General features: G+C 48.7%; 1 protein-coding gene across 1 annotated transcript; it reads right to left on the bottom strand.

Annotated features, from left to right (window-relative positions):
* Nucleotides 1–7,659: 7,659 nt before the first annotated feature.
* FEZF2 (FEZ family zinc finger 2) lies at nucleotides 7,660–10,511 on the bottom strand. The gene is made up of 4 exons (XM_049777278.1): nucleotides 9,663–10,511; nucleotides 9,188–9,322; nucleotides 8,862–8,994; nucleotides 7,660–7,919 (listed from the first exon to the last, which is right to left on the bottom strand). The coding sequence occupies exons 1-4, from the start codon at nucleotides 10,509–10,511 to the stop codon at nucleotides 7,660–7,662; spliced, it is 1,377 nt and encodes a 458-aa protein (XP_049633235.1).
* Between the last annotated feature and the right edge of the window lie 242 nt (nucleotides 10,512–10,753).

Here is a 10,753-nt window from a genome sequence, read left to right as displayed (position 1 = left end):
CGGCAGATCCAGGTTCTATCTCTAGCTTCTCATATGACCTCCCAGACACATGAGGAATGATTCCTGAGTGTAGAGCCAGCAGGAGTAACCCTTGAGCACTAATAAGTGTGGCCCCAAAGCAAAAAATAAAACAAAATAGGGCCAAGAAAACCTACCTATTACATAACAAAGAATCATAGTAAATTTTCTTTTACAAAGTGCCATAGTTTGAGTTTTGTTCATAATAATTGTTAACTTCTGGACTACTATGTCTAAGCCAGATATGTACTGTATTATAATTATCTTCGTTAACTTATTTTAGGCATGGAATATGAAATAGATTCTCTTCCTATGACCAATTTTCAGACCCAGAGGACTAGACACAGGGACGTAGAACATCTACTTTGTCAAGTGTCACTCTTCAAATTCCCAGAATCCTAGATGCCCTAAGAAAGTTCAGGTTATTAATTAAGCAGCTTTGTAATTTAATGTCTAGTGCTACAGTTGATTTCAGACCTTACTGCAGCTGGGTGTATGTAAGCATTTCAAAAAGATGTGAAAACCTTGTCAAGCATCACAATGAAAAGTTTTGAAAAAACCAGAGGCAGGAACTGCAACCTCTATGATGTGGGTGCCACAACTAAGAGTATGACATACAATTATACAACTAAGGCACCACAATTAAGAGGAGTATAAATCTTGATGATCACTATACCTAAGTGTGTGACCATTCTGCACCATCTCAGAATAATATACTGGACAGGGGCCAGAGAGCTATCACAGCAGGTAAGACACTTGTCTTGTATGCAGAGCCAACCTGAGTTTCATTCCCAACACTCCATATGATTCCCTGAACTCTACTAGGAGTGATCCTTGAGCACAGCCACGAGTGGTCTACACACCCCCCACAATAAAATTAATTATAAAAATGTGCTATCAACAGTCAGAGATGTGTGCGATCCCTGATCACAAATAAGAACATCATAAATGATGAACGGAAAGGGGAGAGAAGGGGATAGTGGGCACGCTTGTGTGTCCATGCATGCGCATACCGCATGCTATTTTTGGATAAAGAAATAAAAATTAATTTCCTCAACATGGGGTTGAACTACTCTCTGAATTCAAGCACTCTAAAGCCAGACTCCAAGTTCCAACTACTCCCTACTGATATTATCTCCCTTAGGCATTTTATCACCACCCCATTTGAAGGACAAACTAAGGGCATTCAAACTCAGGGGAAAAGCACTCCAAATATGACTTCACACTAAAAGACTGTGGAAAAGAGAAACAGTGGCAATCACGTTAGCTCATGTGGCCTTAACAGGTGCCTTGGCGAAGAACTAATTTTATCAGACTGGTTTATCTGCAACAGTAAAGCTCATTTCCTCTCTCTTTCCGAAAACGTACCTTGTGAGATTTTATAACACCTCTGCGCTTTAAAAACCAGGACTAGTCTTTAGACTCAGGTAATGGTTTTTATTCTCCATTGGTATATTCCTTCCCCCATTCTTAACATCTAGACACCAATATTTTTTTTTCCATGAAGCATGAGCAAAGCCTGAAGTGCAAGCCAAGCCCTCAGAGATGTGATAGCTGTTACCAAGGATTTGAAAGAATACAAAACCTAGAATCAAGATTTAAATGCTGCGCTCTAGTGAAATGGCACTTGTCTCACATCAAAAATAGGCTAAATAAGGCACAAGAAGCCACAGCATTTCTTCTGATTTCCTTAGCGTGCAAATCCTACACCATAAATGTCTATTGATCTAGCCCTAGGTCTCCAAACACTTCTGTTATGGGGATACCTGTAGTTTACATTTAAGTAAGACCTGAGTCTCCTATTGACAGGTCTTCTGACCTGCTTTGTTCAAATCAAGTAACTAAGCATAAAGTCAGAAATCAGCCACTATATTTGGCCCAACATCCCTCCCCTCAAATTCTTTACGACCCCGTTTTACAAAGACATAGGCTCAGTGCCTGCATTTCCTTGTCGGTTCTGCTCCATTGAAGAATTAAAAACAGAATCACATTGTGGTGAGTTTTGACTGGTCTGTAGATGGGAGATCAGAAGAGTTGATTATGAACTAGTGATTGATATATGGTGCTCCCGAGAGGTCCTATATTTCTAGAACTGGGAGAAATACTTTGATGATTTCCAGAAGCTAATGACCAAAGTACAAGTTACTTTAGGGAATGCTCAAAGACTAGCCTGAGGTATTTCCGACAAATGAAAGTACCATCCAAAGTGACAGTGTGGTTACCAAGAGCTTTAAATCTGCCCTCCAAAACCCTGAGGCTGGGGGCTGGATTTTGCTGGGCCATGAAGTCAGTGTCCACTTTCTGTCCATTTCCTAACCCGGTCTGCTCGAGCCACTGTCCACTGAGGGGCCTGGCTGTGGCTCTCTTTATTGGGCTATGTACTTTCAGCCAGTTCTGAGCAGCCCCATTTCAGATTGGCCTTTTTATGTTTGATATAAAGAATAGTTGTTGGCCAATTTCATCTTTTCATCGCTGTTCTCTAGGCCTGAATCCAAGCAGTTTGTCAGATGCTCATTAACTCCCCCTTTGGCTCTTTCTAGTGTGTCTCCTAAGCTCATTGTGCCAAGAACTAACGCTTTCTTTTACACGATTCTCTTTCTCTGCTCCATCAGGGAGACAAATTACTTTCCAAAAGGGATCGCCAGGGATGGTTTAATGAGAATTTCTTTGGGGCTAGGCATGGAACGCAATGTAGTTAACATTCGGTGGACTTAATTGGACTTTTCTTTGCTGCCTCTTTTTCAAAAAAAAATCTGAAGCTATCCTGTTAATCTCTCATTTGTAATCAATTGTGTTGACTAAACAAAAGTCTAGGTCGTCTTTTCTTCCTGTCCCAGACAATCCTTTGTTGCCTCTAAATGCCTCATTCTTGAGTGATCCTGGTTGCATAGATGGGCCCGATTGTTGACAGTTCATTATTGCGCTTTTGTCCATTTAATCTTTCTTGCTGTGTTTTGCATGTGCATGCCTTAATGAGCTCCGTTGGCAATTAACATGTTTCTAGGAGCAAACTGGTTGCTCAGACGTTTGAGAGGGAAGTGCAGGGAAAAGGGCAACGCAGCTGCCTTGAGGTTGTTTATTTCCCAGCATTTTCTCAAGACTGGTCCTCTCTTTGGAAGTATACCACCCCCCCTTTTCTCCTTCCTTTCCTTCCCTGAGCCCATTCACCACCAACCAACACACCTGGATGGCTTGTGGCTGTAACTCTTAGGCCTCACTCATACAACTTCCTATCCTCTTGTGAGCCAAAGAGTGAAATGGGGACTGCATAGATCTGCTTCTGCAGCCAAGGCAAGAATGAGCACAGTGCCCCCCAAAATGTGTGTCTGGATGCTGGCAACTTCTCTGTGTCGCTCTCTGCAGAGAGGAACCTCTAACCCGCCTAAGGCAATAGGACTGTACAATCTGTTATGTACAAGGCTGTGGCTTTGGAAGGAGTTTTTTTTTTTTTTTTTTTTGAGTCTTGCTGGCAAGATTGCTAAAGTGTGAGCAGTCATGGACAGAACAAACATCTTGTAGGGAAAAAGATAATTGGAGTCTTTTTGTGTCTGTGACAGAATTCCCCTCCCCCGCAATTTGATTTTTAAAAAAAAATATTTTAAGGGCGGCCTCTTCCATTTAATCAAGGTTAGAATATTATTATGCAGTTGTTGACTACCTTGTTTCAGTCATTTGTGACTGTCGCAAAGGAAAAGGCATGTTTAATATGAAGAGGGAGAAATAAAAATTCGAAAACAGAGCCTCGCACCCGTCAATTCCAATGCATGCTGAATAATTAAGAGGAATCCTAGTTAATATGATTACTGAAAAGGCTTAGCCTTGGCTCTAGGACCTACCCTGGCTGTGAAGGGTGTTTAGTAATTCAAGCAGAAGGTTCCTTTCTCTCTTCTCGCTACTTTTCAGGTGAAGGAATCCTTTCTTGGGGCCACACCTGAAGGAAGCTGACTGTTTAAATTTCAGAGGAGTGACTTCAAGTTGGCCAAAAGTGGAGCTGAGCCCTATAGATATAGAACTCTGTTTATCTACAATTACCACCAGATGTGAAATGACACCTTCTCAGGTGAGAGCGATTGACAGGAACTGGTGTGAAGGTTAAGTAGCAATTGGGTTATGAGGAAATAACCCCCAAGAAGATGGAATAGGCAAGACACTCTGCTCCGTTTTACCCTTGAACCAGTTAGGAGGCTCTGTGCTCTTCCACACTGCAGAGATGAGCAGTCCCAGAGGGAACCGCCTTCTGCCCTGCCCACCAATTGATTTCCTGTGCTCTCTAGTGGGAAGCAAGCAAGCCTTGCCCCTTTGCCAGACCCACCTCTCCATTCCAGAAATTGGTGTCCCTCTTAGTCTTTCTCTTATGAAAAGTTCTTATACAAAAGATTCTCCAAGAAAGTTCTCTTGGTGGATTAAAAGTTCTTTTTCTGGTTGGGATGCTCCTCTTTTTTTTTTCCCCTCTCCAAATATATCTCTTCTTAAAGGGGAGGATGAAAACTTGTGCATGATTTCCACGTACCGATTATTTTTAACCCAATTCTAGTACAGTGGGTAGGGATTTTGTCTTGCACAAGGCCCACCAGGATTTGATCTCCATATGGTCCCTCAAGCTCTGAGCACTCAGACACAATCCGAAGTAAGCCCTGATCACTGATGGGTGTGGCCCCACAAAAAAGGCAAAACAAAACAAAACAACAACAACCAATTCTTTAAGAGGAGGTTTTTGCACTACATTTTGAGGTATCTGTGCCTTCTCCAAAATTTTTAAAAAATATTTAGAAAGATGGGGGTTACCCTGAATATTATTTGTTCTCCAAGAAGAGGGTCCTTTCCAAAATGCATAAAGGAAACTATTTGGGTTCAGATGAATGTCAACAGAGTACCCAACATACCCCAGAAATGTGGGGCGGGCTAATAAAAGCCAGAAGGAGAACAAGAAGCTGAGTTTGCAACCTATCCTTGTCCCTAGGGACAGCAGAAGTATGGGGACAACGAGGTGACAGTTCTAAAACTGGGAGGCCTCCCCGTTCATCCTGGGGTTTCCCGGGGTTGGTAGCACCCACCAAAATTGAATCGAGCTCGCTGGGTCCCTATCTCCTTCAGCGAACTGCAGCCAGCACACTTAACATTTAAATTCATCCTCGCTTCCTCGTCTCCCCCCTCCCCTGGCTGCGTCTTCCCAGACTTGGAGAAGGGGGCGGGGAGGGAGGAATAAAAAAAAATTAAAAAATTAAAGAAAGAAGAAGGAAAAAAAAAAAACGAGGACGCTCTCCTTTCAGGAAATGGAATTCTAATGTACACGTTCCTATTTCTGAATCGGAGGTACTAAAAATACCCATCGCGACAGCCTGAGGAAGCTGTCGCCGTCCTCTGTGCAAACAAAAATCCACGGTTCTCTCTCCCCGAGCAATGGGTCTGCGAGTTGGGCGGGGGCCAGAGCTGCAACCTAGGGCTGCTTTGCTATTCTGCATTGTAGCCCGGTGGCGCTTCAGTCCCTGCCCTCTGTCATTTGGGGAACACACACCTCCCCAAATTGGGTTTGCCTTTTCGCTGATGGCGTTTCCAATTTCTCTGCCCATCAGTTCAAAGTGGCCGTCAATAAGCATCTCCATGCGTGAGTAGTGTGTGAACGTTTGGAAAGAAACTGTGTGGAACGCTGGGGCTGGGAGCAGACGAGCTTGGGGGAATTACAGGGGACCCCTAACTTTTTTTTTTAAGGGAGCTCAGCCTTGAGCGCTTACTGGCCGGAGGGATAATGAATTCTCCCTTAAGTTACTTTCGGAACTTGCCTGGTTTCGTTCGTTAGATCCAATCCCCCCCCCCGCGCCCCCAACTATCAAAGAGCCTGGAAATGCGCTCTGGGGGTCCGCCCCCCGGCCCCCCAACATTGCGCGCTCTACCGAGACGGCGCGTCTGCCCGGGGAAGCGCACTCCAGGCCCCGCGCTCTTTCCACCGCGCGCCGGGGAACAATTTTGCAGAAGACGTGGGTTGAATGGCTGCGCCAATATTAGGCGTATGGGGTGGCGGGAGATCAGGAAGATAGGGAGGGGGTTTGGGGGGGGATCTGGGGAGTGGGTGACGGCAAACGCGCCGCTTGGTAATCCGAGCTCTTGATTATCCACATTCGGATCAAACGGGGTAGCGGCGGCCAGCACCCTCCTGGGAATGATTAGATGATTAATGTAATGCTGTTTGAAGGGTCTCTATTTTCTCTCTTAATTTGGGTCATTACTTAGAAAGCAAGCGTGAGATCATTGCAGCAGCGGGCTCCGCAGCCCCCAGATAGCTGCTGCTTATTCAGGAATGGGACTAAACCGCGCGGCGTTGGGGAGGAGGCTAGAGGCAGCGGAGAGCCCCTGGAACCTTAGCGCGCCCTCCCGCGTCGGGGCGCACGGCAGCCGGAGGTCGGGGGAGCCCAGATGGAGAAATCTGGGAACCCGGGAATTTCAAAAATCCACTAGAGAGGGAGACTTTGAACTTCCAATCCTCCCCTTTTGGGAAGACTAGGAGCCAGAGTTGCACCCTTCCATCCTTCACCTTCTCTCCCCAGAGAAAGACTTGCTCAAAAGCGCCCCGGACTGGCCCTTGACTTGTTGTACCGCAGGCTCTGCTGGAGAATGCGTTCCCCCAACATCACATTCCCTGCAATCAGCCACTTTTAACCCCTCCTAGTTAAAAAAAAAAAATTCTTACCCAAATAAGGCAACACCCAGAATCCCAAGCGTCGGAAGAGTCACCATATAGAAACTTGGCACCACGTGGAAGCAGATGTAGGCCTTTGCACCCCGGCTCCTGGGGGTGGGGAGGTGGGTTTTGACACAGCAAGCCCTACAAGAACACCCCCCCTTTTAATTTTTTTTCACCCTGGACCCTGCACCCAAGATAGAAGAAGCTAGATTTGAAAAGGGAACTGCTACAAGCATCTCTGTCTGTCTGTCTCTGTCTGTCTGTCTCTGTCTGTCTCTGTCTGTCTGTCTGTCTCTGTCTCTCTGTCTGTCTCTGTCTCTCTCTTGTCTGTCTGTCTGTCTGTCTGTCTGTCTGTCTCTCTCTCTCTCTGTCTCTCTCTCTCTCTCTCTCTCTCTCTCTCTCTCTCTCTCTCTCTCTCTCTCTCTCTCTCTCTCTCTCTCTCTCTCTCTCTCTCAGGGATTGCAGAACTGACCCTACAGGCGAGGGGAGCACGGGGAGGGGGAAAGAAAACGCTCACTAATGATTCTGTTTATTGAGTCATATAGGTATATATATATTCCGTGTTCGCTTGTACAGGAGGATTTACATGGCTGTATGTAGAAAGATGGCTGGGTGCGCCTCGGTCTTCTGGGGGCGCTCACGTGATAAGCTGGGGTGGGTGAGTGGTTTCCAACCAGCCGCCCCAGGGGAAGCCAGAACCCCTAGGCCAGCCTTCCAGTGAGTAATCGGCGCACTGGGTTTAAATAAATTTTCTACAAAGGTGGAGGCCACACGTTTGCTGCCGGTCATCGAGGAAACGGGTAGCTTTCCAAAAAATACGCTGGTTTCGATAAATAGATTTCTTTTTTTAGCCTCTCTGCTATAGTTTTTTTTTTCTCTTTTCTTTAATTTTAGAAATAAGTTTATACGTGTGATCTGTTTTAGGGGGGGGGCAGAAAGGGAGAGCAGCGAGGCAGGAGCTCTCAGCTCTGTACAGTCCGAGTCAGGTCCTTCGTGGAGGGGGCGGCGGGGCCCACGCTGTCGTGGAGTTTGCGCACATGTTTCTTTAAATCAAAGTTTCTGCAAAACCCTTTGCCGCAAGTGGCGCAGGTGAAAGGCTTCTTGTCGTTGTGGGTGTGCATGTGGAAAGTCAGGTTGTAGACCTGGTGGAAGGCCTTGTTGCAGATGGTGCATTTGTACTGTTTCTCGCCGCTGTGGGTCAGCTTATGGTTCTTGTAGTTTCCTAGAGGAGACCAGAAAGGGGAAAAAAAAATACAACACACAAAAAGTGGGGGGAATGAAGTGGAATGCAATTCGGGGTGGGGAAGGGGGATGCTGTAGAAGGAAGTGGAGATGGGGGTGGGGTTATAGGCATCCCAAGGTTTGGCTTAGTTAGATGCCCATGCGGGAAAGGTGACACGCTTGGCTAGGCGGGCGTGACCTTTTCCAGTAAAGAAGTTGTCAAATGCGGTTGGCTTCAAGCCCTGCGGCTCCAGCTACAGTACCCCAGCATGAGACCAAGGAGTTACCCCCAGCCAGAGGCCTGTGCAGTGTCACTTCTGCTGCCAGCCTGGGAACTTCGATGCAGCCCAGAGAAGCCTCGGGTCTCTCTTTCACCCCTTCCCAGCCTTGCTCGGAGAAATTCGCACCAGCCCAGGCGCCGTCCACTTTTTTTTATTATTAATTTTTTTAATAAAATAAATTTCCTCCTTGTGTTAAAAGTTACTCCCTCTGGTCACCCTGCTACCACCTGAAGATCCCAAGATATCTTGGAAATTCCAAGTGAAACTTAGGGCAGTAGAATCCGGCCCCCAATCTTAAGTAGTTTCCCAGAGGTGCATTTTACCTATTTTTTTTTTCTTGGAAAGGGGAGTCTCAGCTCTGTTTAGAGACACGCTTTTTACTCTACACCTGCTTTCTCTTACTTCCCTTGCCCTTGGCGCCTAATTTCCCTGCCACCTGCCCAGTTCAGAATCCCTCAGGGCAGCCAGCCTGAATCCAGCGAGCTCTATTAACCCAATGGACACCTTAAACCGGGCACAACCCGATTCCAAAGAAAAGCAGAGCCGAGTTTGCCACTCTGGGGTTCCTTTTCTCCCTCAGATCCTTCTTTGCCTTCCCACGAGGGTACCCCTCCTTAGTCCCAAGGTGAGGTAAGAAAAGGGCTTTCCCTCTGGCAAGTTACCTTTTTGATGAAAGCCTTTGCCGCAAAATTCGCAGACGAAGGGCTTGTAGCCCGCATGGATGCGGATATGTGTGTTGAGCGTGGAACTGCGGTTGAAGGCTTTGCCGCATTGGTTGCATTTATGCGGCTTTTCCTGTGGAGAAGGAAGGGCACAAGCTCAGTAAGGCCAAGGCCTGGGCTTGGGGGTGTGGAGGGGAGACCTTGAAGGAAGGAAAGCCCACTGGGAAGGTTAAATAAAGTTTGGTGCCCTTAAAAAATCCTCTCCCCAGCACCACCATTGCTTCGGTATTCAGGTAGCGCCTGACCTGGGGGTGGGGGGCACGTACCTGGGTATGGATAATTTTGTGTCTGCAGAGGGTGCTGGCCTGACGGAAACCTTTGCCGCAAACTTTACACACGAACGGTCTGGCTCCTGTGTGGACTGGCATGTGGCGGGTGAGATTATAGTGAGCATTAAACACCTGGGAAAGGACACAAGGGGACCTTGTGGTGCGTCTGGCCAGGAGAGACCGGTGGTTGCCTTCCACAATCCAACCCACACCCCCGAGTCCCTTTGGAAACTAGAGCCCTTTCCACTAGCCAAGTATTCCCAGCTCCATGTGGCCGCAGACAACAACGGCATCCCCATTGAACCGACTAGGAAACTGAGGTCCAGCTAGGCCCTCTGGATGAAGCCAGCAGCTCTCCAGGCGCTCCCAAATGGAAACAGGAGGCTGGTTCAGAGAGCTGTGAGAGCAGTCCCCAAGCCTCCCCCCACTTTTCTGCCCTACCCTCTTTTGCACCTCCTGGTCCGGACCTCACCTTGCCGCACACCTCGCAGGTGAAGTTTTTGGGCTTTCCATCCGCTGAGCTTCCAGGCAGCTTGCTGTGACCCTTGACGGCCCCGCGCTCGGCTGTCAGCGCCGAGTTCTCCTTGAGCACTTGCTCTAGGGGCGCGGGCAAGCGCTCCTTGTGGGAATAGGGGGCCGGATGGGCAAACTTGTCCGCAGCCAGGCCGGCCAACTTGGCATTCTCCAGGAGAAAGAGTTTGGGGTGCGCGGCGAGGGCGGCGGGGGCCGGGGCGTTGAGGAGGCCAGACGGGAAAAGGTGACCGCCCAGGAGCTCCGACGGGGGGTACGAGGTCGAGTCCAGGTAATTAAAATAGTAGAGGGAGCCGCTGGCCGGTAGCCCCACGGCCTGGTTGATGACCTGCGGCTTGATGACCCTGCCCGGCGGCAGCGCAGACGGCGCCAGGCCCAGCTCGGCCTTGCAACACATGCCACAGTTGGTTTTACACAAGCCGCTGGCTCCGCACACCGGAGCGCCTCCTCCACCCCCGCCGCCGCCGCCGCCACCGCCAGCCCGGAGACTGCTTTTCCACAGCTCCGAGTAACTCAGCAGCGTCTTGGACTGCACCTCGTAGCCCAGGGGGGGCAAGGGGATCATGCAGGGGAGCGGAGAGCACAGGTTGAGCAATTTCTTGCCCTGCCCACCACCACCGTCCGTCTCCAGCGCTCCGGGCCGGGGCTCCAAGGGCGCACCACGCGGCTCCGACGTCTTAGCCATGATGCGCTCGATGGAGAAGGCCAGGGTCTTGGACGTAGCCGGCGACGCTCCGGCGCGAGGGCAAGCGGGGGGCACCATGGTTTCCAGGGAAGCCGAGCTGGCCATGGCGCGCCCAGCCGAGCCGAGCCGAGCCGAGCGGGGCCCCGGATTGGGCCAGGGTGCATACAGCTTCCCTCACTCTTCTTTAAGTCTGCATTCCGGGGGTGGGAAAAAAAAAAAAGGCAGGGAGGGGAAAATAGAAAAAAACAAAACAAAACCGCTATTTAATATAATAAGCACCTTGCCGCGTCCAGGTCATGCATTTGCATTCCAAAGGGGCAGAATCAAGTCCACCCAAGGGTACCAAA

This window comes from Suncus etruscus, chromosome 7 (genome assembly GCF_024139225.1).
Source record: "Suncus etruscus isolate mSunEtr1 chromosome 7, mSunEtr1.pri.cur, whole genome shotgun sequence".
NCBI classification, from domain to species: domain Eukaryota; kingdom Metazoa; phylum Chordata; class Mammalia; order Eulipotyphla; family Soricidae; genus Suncus; species Suncus etruscus.
The sequence above is the reverse complement of the archived record's forward strand: the minus strand, read 5'-3'. Positions and strand labels throughout refer to the sequence as shown.